Raw genomic sequence first — 22,708 nt, 5'->3', positions numbered from 1 at the left:
ACCAGGAAGTAGAACTGCTGCAAATGCGACTCTGCGATGGAAAATGAACTCTTTAACATTTAAATGTGAGTTATTTTATATAATTACTTACTTATTTATGTTATAATTTATAAAATATGTAAGTTATAATGACTTTAAATGATTCAATTTCTCATAGTAAGCAAATGTGATATTTTAGAAGGCATAGAAAGTGAAACAATTATACAAGTGTTTTTGAAAGTTTACTTGACTGCAGCATATTAATGTATGTAAAAAACTTATGTTTTAAACATATACATTGCTATAATTCATTTGATTTATCTGATTGACAAGCATAAATATCTTTATGACTCTATTTTGGAAGAAGTTGTCATGTGACATATTTTAAAGCAGCAGTTTAGATATACAAAATACAGATGGCTTTCTTCACAATAATGCAAGTGTTTCTGAGAATTTACATAAGTATGCACTATGATTTATGACAATTTCTATAAATATATTTTATTTTACTGGCAATAATAAGTATGAGAAAAAAGCTCTGATACAAGTAATTTAAAGTCTTTTGGAAGCTGTTAACTGCATTTATATGACAGAAAATAGGTACATCTTAATATATGAAATGTCTGAACCATAATAGCCAAAGCTATTGATTTAAATGAACATTAGAACTTATTTTACAAACTTTGAATAAATTAATATCTGGATATGCGCTTCCTCTCCTTTTTTTTTTCTTTTTTTTTTCTTTCTCTTACTCTCTCTCTTTCTCTCACGTCTTTTATTTCTCCCTCTCTTCTTGGTTCTTAATATCAAGTTTATTTGAATGCTGTTTGAATATAAATGTATTATATTAAATAGATGTATATAATAGTATGAATAGTTTTTAAAAAGTTTCTCTTAGTGTATATGATGCTGATTTATCAAATGTGCAGTTTTATCTTACCAGATAATCTAATTGAAAGTTGTTAATTTAAGTTAATAATAACAAATATTAAATTGATAAGGTGGCAGCTGAGGTACTGCTGCTTAGGGTAGGAGGTTAACTTGAGTAGTATGTACTACTCTAAGTTGGAGTTTTTAACTCCAGGCTGGGTGCAAGGTTTAATCCTTACATTATTTTCTCTTGTTCACTGTTGTATGTATATAGTTCTGACATCTACATTACATTTTGTAAGCTCATTGTCACTACAAACAAAATTGAATCTTCTACAAAATCCCATAAGAGATTCAATAAATACATCTATATCTAAAGGTACACCTAAAGGAGGAGGTATAACATTACTTATTTTGTTAAATGTTATTTTGATCATAAGTTTTATATGTTTTAAAAATGCCAAATGACTTCTCTAAAAGGAATTTCTTTAAACATTAATGGACTGAATAATCCGTGTAAAAGGGCGAGCCTAATAAGATACATTAATTTACATAAGGCCAACTTAGTCTTCCTTCAAGAAACACATCTCCTGAAAAAAGACATTGATAAATTAGCCACAAACAAATATACAGTATTGGTTAGTTCAGAGCACACTCAGAAAAAAAGAGGAGTGGCTATTTTATGGAATAAAAGTATGCCCATTCCTAAAACTATTAAGTCTTATCAGGATGATAAAGGAATGTTTTGCATGGTTACAATACAAATTAATGGGAAGACTTATACATTAATCAATGTATATTGGATACCTGGAATTGGTGTTAATACAGTGAAATACCATCTTGATAAGATCATATCATTCTCTATAGGAGATATTATTTTAGCTGGTGACTTTAATTGTATACTACATGAAAATGATACTACTACTATAGGAAAAAGGAAAATTACATCTAATGCAAAACATTTAAAGGATTTTGTTAATTCTTATCATTTAAATGATATTAATAATCAGATAGACTCAAAATCATTACCATACACCTTTTTTTTCTAACAGATACAAAACTTATTCAAAAATAGATAGAGTCTTTATTTCTGACCAGATGGTAACAGAATTAATTAACTCTAAAATCATTTCATGTCCTATATCTGATCATAATTCAATTGTTTTTGAGTTTATGATAAAAAATACACACAATGTTCAGATCAAAAGGATACCAGCATACTTAACTCAACTAAAAGACTATAAAGAATATATACTTTCAGAAGTACAACATTTTCTAGACATAAATAATACTCCTGAAGTCTCCATTGTTTATGTTTGGGATGCTTTAAAATCATATCTATATGGACAAAGTATCAGATGGTATAATAATAAAAGGAAATCTTGGGATAAGGAATTGTTAGATATTCAAAGTAAATTAGACTCTTATAAACATAATAATAAAGAAAATATTATGGATAAGAAAGTCATTGAAGAAATAAACAAACTAAATGAGAAATACAAAGAAATTTTAACTCATAAAGTTAAAATAACTTTAGAGAAATACAAGTATTTGTCTTACTCAATAAGCCCCAAATACTTACATAGACTTAAAAATAAAACAAAAAGGTTGAATAAGCAAAATCATATCAAAGAAATTTTCTCTCTAAGGAAAAAGAAGAATGTTTCTAGTTTACCAGAAATACTAGATGAATTTAGAAATCACTTTCACAAAATTAATCATAATAACATTAACATGGAACCTAAAGATAAAATAAAGGAATTTATAACTACAAACATGAATAAAAAACTTAATAAACAACAGATTAAACTATTGGATAAAAATATTTCATATACAGAGGTTGTTACACAAATAAACAAGCTTAAATGAAACAAAGCACCAGGTAATGATGGTATTATACCAGAGATATATAAAATTCTTTCTAATAGTACATACTCATTAATACATAAGGTTTTTATTTTGGCCCAAAATGAGCTAATAACCCCCCCATCTTGGCAATACACATTTATTTCACCAATTTTAAAACCTAATAAAGACCCAACTAGATGTACTTCATATCGACCCATCTCATTACTTAATGTTGATTATAAAATGTTTATGAGTATTTTTGCTGATAGATTGAAGACAATCATCCCTGGCATTATAGATATAGATCAGACAGGCTTCATTGTAAATAGAAATACTTTTGATAATATAAGGAGAACTCTAACATTAATTGACTTTGCAAATAGGAAAAAGAAAGATTTAACACTTATTAGTCTTGATATAAGTTCAGCATTTGATTCAGTAAGTTGGGACTACGTGTTTACTTTACTGAAGTGCACAAACTTCTCAGATGTATTTGTAAATCTAATTGAGCATCTATACAAAGGAGCATTGGCTTATATTAAGATAGGAACATATGTCTCACAAAAAATACCCATTTTTAAAGGTACAAAACAAGGGTGTCCACTCTCTCCACTATTATTCACTTTAATAATGGAGCCTTGGGCTAATTTGATCAGAAACAGTACTGACATAGAGGGATTTGAAATAGATGAAAATACAACATCTAAAATTCAACTCTTTGCAGATGATGTTCTAATTACATCAGCAGGATCTAATTCTTCTATGCAGTCTCTTTTTGATAAAATGATGAATTTTAAAAGTATTTCTGGTTTAATATTCAATGAAGAAAAAACTAAAATGCTACCTATATATACACGAAAAAATGTTCTTATTAGTGATTTTACTAAATATGTACCCAATTCAGGTCAGATAACTTATCTAGGTATAATATTAACTAAAGATATTAAATCTATTATACATAATAATTATAATACCTGTCTTCTTAATATACAAATTCTTTTCAATATCTGGAATAATATGTTTTTTACTATGGAAGAGAGACTTATAATTATTAAAATGATAATATTCCCCAATATATTATACTTAATACAATCAATAATACTCCCACCTACAAAAATAATTATCAAAAAATTAAATGCACTAATGTTAAACTTCATATGGGCACCTAATAGACCTAGGATTGCATTAAAGAAACATACTAATAGCTGGTCTCAAGGGGGTATTTCTTTTCCAGACTTTAATTTATATACTATCTCTTCTATTGTAAAAGTTATTACTTTGTTAATAGATCAGTCATATGTTGCAAAATGGAAATATTACTGGGAGCTAATTAGTATTCACTTCATGAAAATCTCCTTAACACATAAAAATATGATTGTAAATAACTCCATGCTATGGTTACTTAAAGAATTTTGTACTTCACCTATTACACCTAAATATATAGTTAGTTACCCATTAAACATTATTATTAGTTATCGTAATTTTATATTCATGCATCCTAAATATAAGGAATGGAATTTTATTATATTCCCTATAATGTATACTCGAGGTATGCTTTTGTCATCCACTTCTGAAGGAACTCATTTAGCTACAGATAATGATCTAAAGTACTGGTATCAGTTGTTATCTGATAATAAAGTTAAAAATCTAGATTTCTTAAAACAAGAATTTGATCTAAGAGAAACTTGCTGGTTAGAAGTTCAGACCTTTAGACAACATCTCATTGACAAAATTGATCTAATGTCTATAACAGTTAAAGAATCTATCCCAACGCTGATTGATTACTTGATATTAAATTTACAACATAAAGTTTCTGATAAAGGTAAGCTTTCATTCATACATAAAATTATCAAACAAGAAACTTTTTACAGTGTAGATACCTACTGGAATTATTTCACTTCCATTAATGGTGACCCACCAAATCAACAAGATAAACAATATATATTGGAATCAGCCTATAAAACTACGTCTTCCATTGTCTGGAGACTTTTTACATGGAAATTTTTGCATAGATCCTTTTATACACCTTTGATGATGAATAAAATAAATAATAAAGATAATCTATGTAAAAGATGTAATGTAGAAATTAATGCTGACTGGGCTCATATGTTTTATGACTGTATAAAATTGAAAGAATATTGGAAGTCAATTAATGAATTTTTGCAGGCTCTTTTTACAGATAATTTCATTATTTCTAAATCTCTTATATTATTCAACACACCTGTACCTCAAAGTGTTAAAAAAGTTTAAGCTTCCCTTGTTATGGTCTATTCTAGCAGTGGCTAGAAAAATAATAACCAGAAATTGGATTTCAGATACACCTCCTTCGTTCAATGAATTTAAAAATGTTATGACTATAGTGTGCCATATGGAATTGATGACAATAAAATCAAGAACTACTAGAAAAACATCTTATTATATTGTATGGGATAATTTACAAAACTTGTTAAAAAAATCTTAATTTCAATACCATGGTATTTTAGTTTAATTAATTGATCTGATTGTAGTGGATGTCTTTGTAAATACTTTGGTTATTTTGTTGAATGTTATAATCATATCTATTTTAATTACTTGTATAAAATTGTTATGATATTTCTCTTGTATGTTAAAAACAATAAACTTGTTTAAAAAAAAAAAAAAAAGTTGGGAAGAAATTGGGATTGGTGTTCCTAATATTGAATTATATGCAACATCTGCTATTTTAATAATAATTAGTCTTTGGTTAAATTCTTCCTATAGTTCATACTGGAAACCATTACATGAAACAATTTTAATTGCAAATAGTATTCCTGAATTAAATCTAGATTTACCTTCAAGCATCAATAAAATATATTGGGTCTTAAAAGAATATTGTGTAAATACAACAATTATTTCTGATTTTCCTAGAGCTTATACAAATGGACATTTGGATTATTTTATTATAAGTAAAATAATTGATCTTGAAGAAAATTATTTAAAATATTAGTTTAAATTTTTAGATGGAAATAAAGTATGTACAGCTTCATCAGCTGTTGTCTAGATATAATATAAACAAAAGTAATTGGTTAAATATACACATTTTAGGGAATTTATTAATAATAATATAAAAATTTTACTTAATATGAATACTAAACCTATACCAAAAGTTTTAGATTTTTTTCTTTAAAATTAATAATGATGTGATTAAGAATAAATCATATCTATCAATAATTTATAAGACTTTAAGAACTGAATTTGTGGGTTTTGATATATCTTTGTAGGACTATTCAACAAAAATTAATAATGAAACTTTTTCAAAAGCTAATAAAAATTATATTTGAAATGTTTAAGCAACTCCACCTCATCACTTTATTGGAAAATATTTATTTGGAATAGTTCTAATTTTTAAGAAAAAACATTTAAAATGTTGGAGATTTGATGAGTATCTGGAAGCAAATTGGGTGCATATGATTGTAGAGTGCCAAATGATTATTTCAAATTGGATAGAATTTAGAAACTTTGCCAAAGCATTATAGTCAGACAATTATATTATTACAAACTCTTTAATTTTATTCAGTGTTCCAACTCTGGGTTGTATATCTAAAACTCAAGTGCCTCTTCTTTGGTCTATTCTAGCCATAGCCAGGAAAGTCATCACAGTGAATTGGAAAAGTAAATATAACTACCAAAAAGTTTCAGTAACAAAAAATTGCAAACTATTTATAGTAGAACTTCAAATACCACCCACAAACTTTTATCTTGGCAAAAACCTAGAGATTTATTACAAATGTTTTAATGGTTTTGTTTAATGAAAATGCTTGTTGTGGACTTTGTATGTAGTTCTATTTGTTGTTAATTGATTGTTTTATATTGTAATTTATTTCATGGTGATTTAAAATGCAGTAAAAAGTTTTAAAAAATTCTGAGCTTAGTCATTCTGCCTCTCCCCCCTACTTTTATTTTAGTATTAGAGATTTTATTTTGTTAACTCTAACTCTACTACTATTGAATGAATACTGAAATGATTCTCAGGACATTTAACTCTACTGCTGAAGTATTTATGATGAGCCATCTTCCGTGCCACTTAGATTTGCTAGTTAAGAATTCTGAGCTCATCCATTCTCTATGCCACTTAACTGTACTAGAGAAATTCTGAAATCAGTTATTTCCTTTGCCATCTAACTCTGCTAGTGAAGTATTCTGAAATATATCATTCACTGAACCTCTTAACTGTACTAAAGAAGTATTCCAGGTTCTCTTTATCACTCAGCTCTTCCAGCTGTGACTAACAGTGGACACAAATAAGGTGAACTAAAAAGCAACAAACTTTATTTTCTGATAACGCATGATTTTGGGTGAATTTGCCCAGAATCCAAACTGCTGGCTGTCTCAAAATGTTAACAGTAACTTTTAAGATTATTGGGTCTGTGTTTTAACACCTGTATTTTATTCATGACAAGAATGCAGTTATTTTCACATAAGGAAATATTGTAGTCTGAACAGTAGTAACCATAAACTTAACAGTCAGTAAGGCATTAATGTTCAGACAGTTTGAATAGTATAACAAAACTTTGTACAGCACTGATATTCATCACAGATATCTGTCAAAACAGCAGACTGAAGTAACAATTTTCTTTTCTCTTTCTGTTCCTCTCTTTCTGCCTTTATTTCAGTTAGCTAAACCACAGCCTATGTAGTGCATTAGCTGCACACAACATCCATCCATTCTAAGCCTGTAGCTTATTCTTTTGGAAGTCTCTGCCTTTCTCATCACTGTGAACTAGATATTATTCCTAATCCGTATTTCATTTTAACCAGAACACTTTTCTCACATAGATTTCTTATTTTAGACAGACTAGTTTAGAAATAACTTCTTGTTTTTCTACTATGGATTTAGCTAATCAGCCCATGCATAATTCATATTGTGATTTATTGAATAATTAAATGTCAGAGAAGTTTCTCTGAGCATTATCTTCTCTATTAAATGAACACTGACTCTAATGTATCACGCCAAACTGATTTTTATAGCAGAGCATGATCTGGTCTTTTACAGGTTTTTTTCTCTCTCCCTCTTTCTCTCTCTCTGACACACACACACACACACACACACACACACACACACACACACACACACACACACACACAAACACGCGCACACACAAAGTATGTCTTTGAGGTTTAGTTATTTGAAACATCCAAGCTGTACATTTTTAACCACACTTGCATTTTTCAAGTTTATTTTCTTTTTTTTAGCCAACTGGAAATAATGCACTTCCCTTTGTAGACACAAGTGGATATTTAAGCATTGTATCTATCATCGGTAAGTTAATATTCCTTACAAACAGCTTATGCCAGCTTGAAAGCTTGAGTAATTACAAAATCTATATTGGGTCTATAAAAGGTATTGCATCACATCATTGTTCCAATGTCTTTGTGTTAAGTCTTCTAACGACAATTCATATGTACATTTACACAAGATAAAGTGGAAACTTCCATTTATGTGCAAAATAAACACATTTTGCATATGTTTAACACTTAAGGTTTATTTCTGTAAATTTAGAACTGCTAAGATTACTAACTTGTTACTGTTTGCCCTGGCTATATTGTTAAAGTTTTGGAAGAAAGCAAAATTATACCATTGAAGTGTTTTAATGTTGGTAGCATTTCAGGATAAGTTCAGTGTTATAAAAGTCTGATTATTTGTTCAGAAACCTGAACTGGTTGGAATTACAGAATTTAGATTAAAAGACAATTTCATCTAACATCCTATTAATATACTATTATATTATAAAATATACTCTATTATAATTTCCAAAGCTAAAAGGCCAGAACATAGGACAGGAGAAGGTGTTGTGCTTTTAGTAATTAGGAAACTGACTTGGTCATTTTAAGGAGTCTGTCCTAAGACAACACACCATGACCCTTACTGGATACTCTGTAAATAGTTGGTTGACTCATACCTCAAGTTAATGACTTTTTTATGATTCCTACACCAACAAATCCTAATGGGACTACCACAGCAGTGAACGTAACACACCACTTGCAAAAGGAGATAATGTGCTTATCCTTAGTTATTTCAATTCCATGTGGAGCAAACACTGCACTGCTACACAGTAAACTCCTACTTAAATGTTCACATTAACAGATTGTATCCTTCTCTTCACAAGATATGACTGAAATGCCAGGAACCGTACATTTTAGACTACTTAAGCTAAAAGATGATGAGTCAGTGTGTGGTGTCCATTGGGAAATGACCACTATTTCCTTTGATTGAGAAAGGGCTGTGTATTGTGTTCTAGCTTTGACCATTGGTTAATTATTAGCTTCCTGACATAGTTGAAGAAAGGTTAGTTTTAGATTGCAGTGACTAATTTATGTTTCTATTCAGCTTTGATGTTCCTAAGGGTACCCTTGGGCTCTATGCTAGCATGTTTAAGTTTGTTTTAAAGGGGTAGAATGAGACCAGTGAAAACTTTTTAAGCATTAATTAGTTTACTACTCTCGTTATTTAGTTTATTTATGGGGGTATTCCACTGTAGGGGGGTTATTTTTAAATTTCTTTTTATATCTGCTGTAGATAATGGAGGCCTTATCCATACAACTCAGAGACATAAATGGCAGCTTTAGCATGGGGTCCATTGGAGAAGGATTACAGCATAATTTGCATTTCCACCTCCCAGCAAGAGGTTCTCTGGTTCAATTGTTGGCTGATGTGCATTCTATGAAGAGTCTGTATGTCATCCCTGTGTTTACTTGGGTTTTTCTGGGTGCTCCAGTTTCCTCCCACATTCCAAACACATGCAGTAGGTGGATTGTACACAGTAAAAATGGCCTTGGATGTATGTGTGTGTGTGTGTGTGTGTGTGTGTGTGTGTGTGTGTGTGTGTGTGTGTGTGTGTGTGTTTGTGTGTGTGCGGTATGGAAAAACAACAGTGGTAGGGCTAGTCACCTGGCAGTGTGAAAATTGTCTGTAGGTAATTGTCACTGTTGAAGTGACACATTGACTCCATGTGAAAAAAAATGGGAAAAAGGAGTTGTGGATGGATATATGGATAGATGAAGTCATTGAAAAAGGCTTGGTTTAGAGAAGTCCCTAAATGCGTAGGTATTTTCAGAGGCAGTGCCACCACTTTTAAAGGAAGAGATCATGGATTTATGGTCTGATTAATGAGGAAAGATGATACAGATAGAGGTGTGCAAGAATGCAACATAATTGTGAGGAGAACTTCATGGGTTTCTGGACACTTAGTAGGATGGTTAATTTGCTGTACAAGGAATTCGGTATTTAAAATGTCAGGAAGGCATTAAACATCCCAACTGTCTGTGGTATAGGACAGCCAGTTTATTGATGGATAAGGTCTTCCAACAGATGCTGTTATGATTAATGGGGGATTTGGCTAAAATGTTAAGATACCTGTCAGCTCAGATGAGGGCATAAAATTTGTGCTATAAGTAGCTGTGAAGTGCTAATAAATCTTATCTAGGAGGATTGGGATTTAACAGTTCAAATTTGGGGGTTAAATGCATCATTTGTGAGGTTATGCTCTTGTTTACAAATACTGATTCTCCCTGCAACTGACAGGAAATCATTGAGTTTATCCTATATTCTGCCATTACTGAGTGTCTACCGAAGCAAAAACAGTCAACATAATAGGGAATTGTGTAGTTAGCCACCTGCATGCTAAGAAAGAATGACATGAACTAGCAAGAAGAACCACCACGGAGTTGTCTATAGCAAGTGATCAACTGTGGAGATCCAGTCTGTGGTCACTTTTATTCAGCATTTTTGTATTGTCTGTAAAGCTGCAGATACTTAAATTAAATATGTTTAAATAATTAAATATGTTGTCAAGTTTAAGACTGTATGTCTGGTCAGATCACCAATAAATAAAGTCATAGTTCAGAATTACCTTCATTGGACAACACCCTAGAAATGGTCCCAGTTTCTCTGCGTTCTTTTTAAGATGTCCCAGACTACATATGCTTCCCTCTGTCCTTCTCTAGAGGATTTTAATTTTTCTAGTAGTTTAACCAGTAACATAAACCTTTTTCAATTTCTAGTATATTACACTGGATAACACAATGTACTTTCCTTTTGCTTTTTGAAATTTAATTTTATTTGGTACTTTAGCATATTAGTTATCAGCTGATGATTTCATCATAGCAGTGTCAAGCTAAGTTAATCATTCTGTTCCTGTATAATGAAAAGTATCGTACTGCTGGTTTCTCACCTAATAATCATTTCTTCTTTTTGAATTCATACAAGTCACTACCAGATGCACCATGTGTTTTCAGTGTTAGAAACTGTTAGAAATAAGTTGCAAATAAAACAGAAATCACATCAGTTTCTGTGTAAACAAGTTCATTATGGTAGAGTTTGAAAATAAATTGTGGCAGCACATGTACAATGGACAGAAAAGTAGAATATTAGTAGGAAAATATGGCCAGTTATAAATAAAGATCTCAATTTTAATCAAAGCATATATAGTGATAAATGATTTCTACATACACCTTACTATGACAGAATTGCTAGTAGGGCATCCCAGATACTGACTCCTTATGGATATTTAGCAAGATTATTGTGTACAACACAGCCTTTTTGTCATCTGTCAAGGGGTATTGCATTCCAAAACCAAAACTGATGAAAGAAAATGAACTATTAAAGATCTTTAAAATCAATCTGCTATCTTTAATTGTTTTATAGGTAACTTGTAGGGACTTGTTTCCGCTTTTGCTTTGTGTTTGAATAAATATTGTTTGAATCAGTATATTTTGTACAACACAGCCTTTTTGTCATCTGTCAAGGGGTATTGCATTCCAAAACCAAAACTGATGAAAGAAAATGAACTATTAAAGATCTTTAAAATCAATCTGCTATCTTTAATTGTTTTATAGGTAACTTGTAGGGACTTGTTTTCGCTTTTGTGTTGTGTTTGAATCAGTATTGTTTGAATCAGTATATTTTGATCCTCAGAGTGCAAAGAGCAAACACAAAGCCTGGTAATAAGCTACATAAATTACATATTAACATCAGCAAGAAAAAATGTATGAGTTTTATGATCCAGTGTCTAAAAAAGCTATGAATAAGAAAAATTCCTTTATACAAGTTATACATCTGAATTAATTTAAGAAACAGCTAAACAATTACATGGCTTAAAAATACAAACTGTGTCTAATGGCTTTAAGGTTCCTTAGTAACCTTAACTCTGAAACTTGATTTCACACTGTATATTATAACACCAGTGAATATACCTTGTGGCCCACTGGAAAAATTGTGATGCTATGACACAAGATGTTTAGTCATCTGTATTTTAGGAAACATGTCAAGGAAGAAGGTGAAAGCATGCTAAAATATGAACTCACAGAAAGACACTCTATAGAAATAACAAACTTGCTCTATGCAAACAGCAAATGAAGAAAGCTAACAAAGTTAGACAAGGTTTCTGAACATCTTCACATAGACCCAGGTGATGTGTTTGGTAAGACTCATCCCTTGAAAAATGATATGGCTGAGGTATTAACTTAAGCGCTAACTTCATGGACAGTGCCAGTGCCAGGAATAGTGCCTACTTATAGCAGGTTCCCCATTTTGAGTAAAAAGTAATCCTAAAATTGATTAGCTATCGCAATGGAAAAGGAACACTCAGATTAATAGTAAATAATTCATTACACATATAAACAATACATATGAATACATTTGTGTAGGAGGTAAAACTACCTACCTACCCACAGGGTCTATATTAGATAAACGAACGCATAAATGTTCAAATCTCTAAAGGTCGACCTTTAGAGATCGAACAGTTAAGTGTTCGAATATCTTTAAAAATTAAAAAAAATAAAATAAAAGTAAAACAAAAAAAACTAAAGGCTGTAAGTAGGAAGACAAGCCTCCATGCACCCCACACCCCCGCTACTTAAATATACCAACTCCAAGATCGAGCTACAGTGTAGGGAATGAGAAATTTCCCATTTCCGCTCTGCCGTGCACTGAAGTGCGATCTCAGAGTTGGTGTATTTAAGTAGGGGGATGTGGAGGTGCAGGGTGGCTTGCCCCCCCCTGCTAAAACCCTTTCAGTTACCTTTTTTTTTTTCCTTTGTTTTATTACATTTTCGAACACTTAACTGTTCGATCTCTAAAGGTCAACCTTTAGAGATTCGAACATTTAAATGTTCGTCAATGTAATATAGACCCCTACTTACATTAAAAAGCTAGAAACCATTAAAAGCTTTAAAGATGCATTTAAAGAGCATCTCTTTATAGAATCTACCTACAGCTGCTACCATAACAATGGTTAGGTAATTTACCATCTTGCATCATACATAATAAAATACATTTAAGAAACTTTGCTCGACCTAATAATGTGGCATTTAGTACATGTGTAATTCATATGTATATAGGAGTAATTTGTTATGTGTTATGGGTATATGAGTATACTGTATTTTACGCATATCTTGGCTTGTATTTTTTTGTATTTTTCTTATTTTGTTCTTACTCTGTTCTTCTCATAATGCACTGTCAATGGACCCTAGTAATCTTACCCTGTCTGCATGAATTGAATTGTAACATTTACACATTCTGTATACAGTATTGCTGATTATTAGGATTCTATTTTATTTTCTGCTCTTTGAGTCAGGCCGTTACTGAAAACAGTCAGTAGACCAGCCCACTTACCTGGTGAACAAATATTAAAAAATTAATAAATAAAGGTAAGTTATCCTTTATGCATAAGTAGTTTAACTGATGTTGTTTTTGCTATCATTATAAACTGGGTTGAGCATATGATGGACATACTATACCATAGTCTTGGCATTTTGTATAATCCTGTTGATGAGAATCATTCATAAAGAACGCAAAGTAAGACTGCTGGGGACCAAGGTTTCTACAATACTGCTGATACAGTGACTGTCACTGGAAAAAAAATATCACACCAGCACACCCTCTGCTCTGTCCTGTGCAATTAGAAATGTTTTAATGTGTTAAAATGCTGATACTGCTATTAGCGTCATCAACATTGCTGTAGGATGGTCTGTAAAAGTAACTTACCAAGACAAATAAATAGGGACTGCCCTCACAGAAATGAGTAGAGAACACTGCAACTGCTAGCTAGCAACACATGCTTTGTTGATTCAGTAACTGCAAAATATTGCTGGACTAGTATATTCCCTTATAAAAATGGAGCATTTATGCCATCTGCTTTCTTTCACTTATTTTGAATGTCTTGATGTAATACTTGCCATACATTATACAAACATATCCACTATTTGTTTTTTGTTCAGGTATTTCTTCCCTTGCAAGCGTTGGTTAGCTGTTGATGAGGATGATGGCCAAATAGCCAGGGAACTGGTGCCAGTAGATGAAGCATTTCTTCGGAAAGACGATGATGATGATGATGTAGATGAATCTCAAGCAACATTAGGTTTAGAGCAGAAGGGTGAGTAGCACTTTAATATCCTAGTATTGTATACGTATCAACAGGTGTTAGAAAATGAGACTTGACACACAATTATGATTATTTTGGTTTTACTCATATTGTTAAATGGCATGAGACTGTTTATTAACTTTAGTATCCACATATATGGGTTTATTTACTGAGTGCAACATAATTACCAAACAAACTAATTTTTAACAACACACACTAGAATGTTAGAACAACCATAATTTTCTCTAGCTGAAGCTTTCTTTATACACATCAGGCAGTGTGATAATTGTAGACATTGATATTAATTGATATCATAAAATTAGTCATTTTTCCAAATGCCCAACACACATGCACACACACTCTCTACAAATGTCAATGAATTATAATGATGCTATATATATAAGACTTCAAAAGTGGAACTACATTGCCTCTGAGCCCTAGTTAATAAACAGGTAGTCCTTTATTGAAATTTAAAGTACAAGCTGAATGTGTCAATTTATTTCTAATGAAAAAGCTTTTAATGAAGGACAGAGAGAGTGGTGTGGTCTCGGAACAAGACCAGACCCAGTTACATTACTAATATGTTTCCAAATGAAATCTAAACATCTAAAGTAACAAGAAATAAGTTGGCAACAGCCAAGTGTCATCTGCCCATAAATAAGGCATTTGGATTATTCTTTCAAACTTTGTATTAGTGAGTGCAGCTTTGCATATTCTAATAATGTAATTCACTACTGTCACAACGAATGTGAACATCAGCTGAATAAGCTTTAAAAAATCAGAATGCTAGCACAACAGAAATTCAGAATAGTATAAAGTGACAATATAGCAGTTAAGTTTCATAAAATGAAAACTCAGGTAAGGGTTTGTTTGTTTGTTTGTTTGTTTGTTTGCCTGTTTACCTGTTAATGTATTTATTTATTTACAGTGTAACTAGTCTAGTCTGTTGACCCTTTTCAGCCACAAACTGGGCTCAAAAGCAAGAAAATAGAATTTTAAATACATGATTGAAAAACGAAACCCATGCATGGAAATACACTGTAGATGAAATAATCAAATATAAAACTTCATGAATATTTGTACACTGCTAACATTAAAGGATCTATTGGAAATTACATAACAGAAAAAAATCCATGTATGGGAATACATTAGAAATTTAAAAAAAATGCTCATGGTTATCTGCACATTGCTAACACTAAAGTAATCATAGTACTAAAAGTGTAAATTCTAAACAATGCATACAATCTGTACAAAAAGTAAACAAATACATAAACCAGTAGAGATAAACCAGTAGAAATTATATGGCTAGTTTAGTACAAGAGGGTGTATCGAACATTAAGTTGCTAAAGTTCTTAAGTGCTGTCTGTAAAGCATTTGTACATGGCTTCTTTGTAGAAATGGTCTGCCAGTCTTTTTAAACAATAGAACAGCATTTTGAGACTTGGTCTCAGAGAGGAGTTTATTCCAGATAACAAGGCGCAATCTGGAAAAGGTCCATTTTCCAGTAGCTGTTTTAAATAAGGGTATGAGCTATAGAAAGGATATCCTCTTGGCTAATTTTTAAGGAATATAATTGATCTCTGAATGATAGTTCCCTTCTCAAAGTTGGACAGTATCCCTGCTTTAATAGAAGCAGACTTAATAAGAAGGTTAAACTTTTAGTCACCAGGAGCTATTTCAGTCTTTTTAACAGGTTAGCATTGCATGAATGAAAATCTACTAACAGGCAGTTCAAGGGCCTCACCAAGCCAGGAAACACAGAAGTACGACAAATATGAAAACTTTTGGTTTATTATAAAAATAACAAGGAACGTATATGTGAGTGCTTTCATTTAACAAGTATAAACTTCATCAGACAAATAATTAAAGTCAAACCAACATTTAAATAATACACAACACATTCTGATTGGGTGAAGTCATGGATAACATCACAAAAAGAATTAACCCCTCAATTTCTTTAATACCCTGAAATGTTCAAACATTTAAACAATAAATAAATGCATGATGTGAGTAATTATAAATAAATAATGCTAAAAAGTTATAATAAATAATGAATAATAAATTAATGGTACCTTTGAATGCATACATAAAAGACTGATGTCCTACAATAAATCTTATTAAAATATGTCCCTACAATATAAAAAGTTTCTATATTTTATATTTTTTTATTTGTCATGCTACCTCTTCAACTATTTTATTTCTTTCAAGGGCTTTAAGTTTTAATACTGGTGTAATAGAAGTTATTTAATTAATACCTGGTCACTTGTCAGCATGCAATAAAATCTGCCATTTAAGTTCTTTTAATTCTGAATACACACCCCATGGTCTCTTATCATCGATGTCCACATGGTCTATGGCTATGAACCTAAAATCATGGTCAACATTAGCATGAATGTGTCTTGCCAGGTTATTCCTTTTGAAAGCATATACATGTTCATAGATTCTGTGGCTAGATTTCCTTCCTGTTTTACCTATGTAAAATACTGGACATAGGTCATATATAGCCACATATACTACTGCCTTTGAAAAACAGTTGTATCTACCTTTAATACAATATTCAAAATTATTAATAGTAAATGAATCATCAACTTTGATTTTGTAACACCAGTTACATGTTCCACATTTTTGAGAGCCCAAACGGTTGTGTACATGCACGCTATGTCCACTCCAAAGAAGATCCTTTATATTCTTACCCTTCCTAGGGATCTAGGACTGTTAAACAAAAGTTCAACAGTCCGAATCACTATCACAGAACACAGTTTAGCGAAAGCGCTTTCACCAAATAAACATTAAATTAACGTTTTTGCAGGGGGCAAGCCACACTGCACCCCCACACCCCCCCACTTCAATATCCTCATGCTGAGATTGCACTATAGTGGGGAAAAGGGAATTTTCCCTTATCCGCACCATAGTACAACCTCTGCAACAGGCATACTTATGCAAAAGTGCCTCTTCTGTGAAAAGCACTTTTGTGTAAGTATGCCCGGCCGATAGTGATTCGGTGATGTTGTCATTTGGGGATCAGTACAGATCCCATATATATATATATATATATATATATATATATATATATATATGGGTTCATATTAGATGATCGACAAAGCAAAACATCGACACTGACTTGTTCGACTGCAAATGAACGAAACGTCATATAAACAAAATGTCAAATGGACGACTTTCAGTTGTTCGACAAAGAAAACAAGAAGTGTTGAGTTACATCTCAAACTAGAACGTAGTATCATAATCATAGTACGTGTGAGTGTAAAGAAAGAGAAACTAGTGTTAATAATTTCAAAAGTGTTACGATATGGTCTACAAATTGCACATTTAAATTAATACGTAAAGTTAAACTGCTGTTAGCTCCGTCAGCTCTACCTTTACAACGGTCTGAAATTTTAAGTTTACACGCCCAATATCGCCTATTTTCTCTTGTACGCTCTAGGTAGTACAAGTAGTTGTCAATAACTAGTATTGGCTTCATCTTCTGGGATTTTACGCTATGATAGATACAGCCTATTTCTCCAGGACTGCTGTTTTGAGCGTTGGCCATGGTATCTTCGGTGCAGAGCACACATTGCTGTAAGCCACGTGAGTATTTAACTGAAAGAATTCACGTGTTTTTCATTTGTAGTACTTTAGTTTATTTCGTCAAGGGTTCACTGGAGACTGTGATATGTATTGAATATGCAGGGTTATGTACACTTTCATTGACCTGTTATATATGTAAAGAAATATTTACGTTTACAATGACTCCTTGTTCTGAGGCGTTACTTTGTCGGGGATATAAAAGTCATCCATTTGACATTTTGTTTATATGACGTTTCGTTCATTTGCAGTCGAACAAGTCAGTGTCGATGTTTTGCTTTGTCGATCATCTAATATGGACCCATATATATATATATATATATATATATATATATATATATATATATATATATATATATGTGTGTGTGTGTGTGTGTGTGTGTGTGCAAAATCTTTCTTAGAATATCCAACCCATCGTCATACCGATTTCATTTAATTTTAAAAAATCTATTTATAATACATAATAGATTGATTAAAATATCAGCATAATATAAAATAAAAAAAGTGTTTAATTTATTATAAAAATATGTTATAAAGTATGTTATAAAGTAACACTAGTCAGAATATGTTAAAACATAACACTAGTTATTATATGTTAAAAGTTTATGTGTTATATTTATACTAACCAATATAATAATTAAATTAAATAAAAATATTAAAGTAAAAAATATATATATTTACGATGAAAAATTAACAGTGTTATTACTGAGTAATTGATTAGATAATAACGTAATGATAAAGTACTTACTAGAATATATTTGGGGTCAAACAGTCTGGGGTCGAACTGTCCACTAGAAAAATCACATATAAAATTCATATAAATTTATACATGAAATTGTATAAAAATGCATTGGAGTCGAACCATCCGGGGGCAAACAGTCCGGAGTTGAATTGTCCGGGGTTGAAAAGTCCTGTTTCTGTGTACATAGGAGAGGATTATAATGGAATATTTTAAAGCTTGTGGTACTGTTCCTGTAGTAAGGGAACGGTTGTGAACATATGCTAGTGGCTTAATAATTCTGTCAGCTGTTCTTCTGAAGTATATTGGATGGACAATACCGAATTTTGAAGAAGAGAATTTCAAGTTTTTTAGTAAGATTTTTGTTTCCTTTACAATGATCTCAGTGAGGTCAAAGGTTGTAGCGTATTCTACAATTGGGTAAGCCATAATTATGAACTATTATCTGTTCACCCCAGATAGGTAGCAGCTGTGGTAGGAAAAGTACTGGTAATGGATTGAGTTGTCAGAATGAGAAAAGATTAGTAATCCCTGCAAGGTTGTTTTTTGGAGTTGCCTAAGACTGAGCTAGTGGAGTAGAAGACATCTGAAAGGTTTCCTTTTAGTCTCTTTAATTCCCTCCAGAAGTGTCAGGATTGCTAGTGGCAGCAATCTGTTCTGTCTTAAACAGAAGGATTTAGCTGAGTTGGTTGCTATTCTGGTTTGCTTTCTCAGGGTTAGGTAAATTTGGTGCAGATAAGCAGCAGGAAGTTTTTTTTCAAAGCTGCCTAGGCATTGTCTATCTATTTTATGAAATTCCTGATGTCATTTGTCTGCCGTGATTATAACTGATCCCCAAGTCATTTATGAGTTTTGTGGAAGAGAGAGAGAAAGAGTCTTAAATTATAGAAGGGGTTCAGGTGAAGAACAATAGAGCAGATATCCAGTTTTCATAGTGATACAACAAAGACCAATGTATGGCACTAAGGTGAGAATCAGCAGTGGCTTATTTCTGTTCAGGACAGGAATGAACTTTGACTATTTGAGGTAAAGACTTAATTGTTTTAAATGACCATGAGAAAACTATAGGACAGTGGTTACTTAAGATATTCAGTATTAGTAATGTGGTCCAGAGTTAAATGATCTCTTATGTAAATTAGAATTGATTGAGTAATTTACCGATTGCTTTAGATTAAACTGCTTTGTAGAATTTTACTAAGTTGTTTTGATTCAGGTCCAGTCATATTGAAAGTGAAATCATGTAAGATGATGACATTTTTGGGGACGTAGGGGGCAATATAAATTATGGCAATAGTGAGGTAGGGATGTTTCCCAAGAGTTATGTGCCTTACAGCCCGATTTGCTGTTTGTTTCATTTCTTTTTTTAGCCTTAGTAGACAGTCAGCAGTGTCTAGTGATGCGTTTTGCTTGACTAAGTGCATGATCCCGCCATCTATTCTATGTTGACGTCTAGTATCATAGAAAATTTTGCAGATAGATTGATAGAATCCTGAGGGGCAAATGTTGTCTTTCAGACAGGTCTTAGTAATGGCCATAATGTGTGTTTTATTTCTCTAAAGTGATCCACGTTTCTAATGTGGCCCACTTGTTCATGCTATATGTGCCAAGGTAGGCAATTTTGAAGATTTTGTTTGTAGATCAAGTATTGGTGTTTAATATGAGGATCGTTTACATGTTGTGGGTTGTGGATCAGACTTTATACCCTCTAATTTAATGAGCTTATGGACAAGGGATTAAAGTTTTGATAGCAAGTTTTTGTTTAATATCACAAATGAATACTGTAAGCCAAAAAAATATGGTTTCCATTACAAACTGCCTTCTCACTACATGTATGAGCAATGTAGTGTAATAGTGAACATTGGAGGATATTTGTATACAAATATTAAATGAAGATGGTGAGGAAATATTGCCTTTTGTTGAGAAGTCTGCAGGCAAGTTGTTTTTAATCTACAGGCATTAGTTAGTATGAGTATAATGAGAGATAAAGAAAAACAATGATCTTAAGAAGATGTTCATAGTCGCAGATGATGAGAGTGAAAGAGTTATGTGCCTTTAGGAATGGTATAGATAGGAAAACAAGGGGGCTGCACAACTGAGGTGTATGTAAATAAGGGAAATAATCATCCAGAAATAAGTAAGTATTTTAGTATTAAGGTAATATGTCAGCTGGAAAGAGGAGTTTGAAAAGAATTAAGGCATGCATGGGTTAAGAAGTAAGGAAGTTATTATATATAACACAGTCTTGTGAGGATATGTGAGCCACCTAGGCTGTAAATGTGTAAGTTAAAACCTATTTGCTCTATAGGTCGAGAGTGAGTGAGATGTAGCCTATCTGCCATCCAGGGCTATCTGGCCCCTATACTGCAAGGGAGTGAGTGAGATGCAGCCTATCTGCCACCTACATTGAGTGAGTGAAGGCTCCATGACACTAACAACCCCCCCCCCGATGACCAGCCCTTCCTGGTTTATTCATTCAACGTGTTCTAGCTAAACAAGCCTGCACTCTGATAACTCTGGAGAAAACAACTGCATTAAGCATGGGTTCTAGATGTTCTGAGCTGCATTTTAACAGCTTTTTTTTCATCCAATGATTGCCTGAACAAAAAAATTAATCAAAGAAAGAAAGAAAGAAATGCAGTCTTATTCTTTAACTTTGTTTTTTTTTTCCTGCTCCTTTCTGCACATCCTAACTAAACAAGAACTGCAGTGGAAATAACTGTATTAAGATGGGGGGGGGGTTAGAGGCCACTAGGACTCCAGAAGCCATGAGAACTCTAGATGCTCCAAGGTGCATTTTAGAGATTTTTAAACAACCTTTTCAACCAACAGTTGCCTGAACAAAACCATGACCAAGTAAGACATTTTGTCATACTCTGCAACTTTTTTCTTGCTTCCTTTTGGCACATCCTAACATCTTTTCAGCACATTCTAACTCCCAAGACTAAACTGTAATAATTGCAGTGCGAAAAATTTTATTAAGCCACAAGCATTGCAGGTGCTATAAGGTAAATTTTTGAGCATTTTATTTTAAACAACCCTTTTCATTTAGTGATTACCTGAACAAAAATCATAACCAAGGAAGAAATGTAGCTTTACTTTGTTTTTCCTGCTTCCTTTCAGCGCTGTGCAACAATCATGGGATTATCGCATATTTTCTGTAACCAAGACTACTCTGTAATAACTGAAGTAATATGGAGGTCTGAGGGCTGCTATGCACCAGGAAGTCATGGGATTATCACAGATTTTCTGTAACCAAGACTACTCTGTAATAACTGAAGTAATATGGGGGTCTGAGGGCTGCTATGCACCTGGAAGTCATGGGATTATCACAGATTTTCTGTAACCAAGTCTACCTGTAATAACTGAAGTAATATGGGGGTCTGAGGGCTGCTATGCACCAGGAAGTCATGGGATTATCACAGATTTTCTGTAACCAAGACTACTCTGTAATAACTGAAGTAATATGGGGGTCTGAGGGCTGCTATGCACCTGGAAGTCATGGGATTATCACAGATTTTCTGTAACCAAGACTACTCTGTAATTACTGAAGTAATATGGGGGTCTGAGGGCTGCTATGCACCAGGAAGTCATGGGATTATCACAGATTTTCTGTAACCAAGACTACTCTGTAATAACTGAAGTAATATGGGGGTCTGAGGGCTGCTATGCACCAGGAAGTCATGGGATTATCACAGATTTTCTGTAACCAAGACTACTCTGTAAGAACTGAAGTAATATGGGGCGCTGAGGGCTGCTATGCACCAGGAAGTCATGGGATTATCACAGATTTTCTGTAACCAAGACTACTCTGTAATAACTGAAGTAATATGGGGGTCTGAGGGCTGCTATGCACCAGGAAGTCATGGGATTATCACAGATTTTCTGTAACCAAGACTACTCTGTAATAACTGAAGTAATATGGGGGTCTGAGGGCTGCCATGTGCCAAGAAGTCATGGGATTATCACAGATTTTCTGAGGTGCATTTTAGAACTTTTTTCCCCAACCTTTTTACCCAATGATGGCCTGGAAAAAAATCATGAGTATGGAAAAGAAATGCAAGCCTACTTTTTTATTTCAAGGAAAACATAAATTGAATCCAAGTTTTATTACTCAAAGCTGACCAATCACCAGTTCATAATAAACTGAAAAGACAGATAATTTCTGGAAGGAGTACCTGCCTCATTCCTCTCATGTTGCTGCTGTCATATTTAAATACAACATGTTTCCTCGCTCACCAAAAGACAATCTCCTCCTGAGACAAAACTGAACAAACAATAGAACATAACATATTCGTTGTTGAGCTGTATA

General features: G+C 32.6%; 1 protein-coding gene across 3 annotated transcripts in view; it reads left to right on the top strand.

The window, feature by feature from the left end:
- Positions 1 to 22,708, top strand: part of LOXHD1 (lipoxygenase homology PLAT domains 1) — a 2,432,812-nt gene that overhangs the window by 1,435,549 nt on the left and 974,555 nt on the right. For all 3 annotated transcript variants that reach the window (XM_044082024.1, XM_044082018.1, XM_044082011.1), the window contains one exon: positions 13,933 to 14,087. In XM_044082024.1, coding sequence (XP_043937959.1) covers positions 13,933 to 14,087 — 155 coding nt within the window. The remainder of the gene's footprint in view (positions 1 to 13,932; positions 14,088 to 22,708) is intronic.

This window comes from Protopterus annectens, chromosome 1.part1, assembly GCF_019279795.1.
Source record: "Protopterus annectens isolate FY-2018-M chromosome 1.part1, PAN1.0, whole genome shotgun sequence".
NCBI lineage: Eukaryota > Metazoa > Chordata > Ceratodontiformes > Protopteridae > Protopterus > Protopterus annectens.
This window is presented reverse-complemented; position numbering and strand designations above follow the sequence as displayed.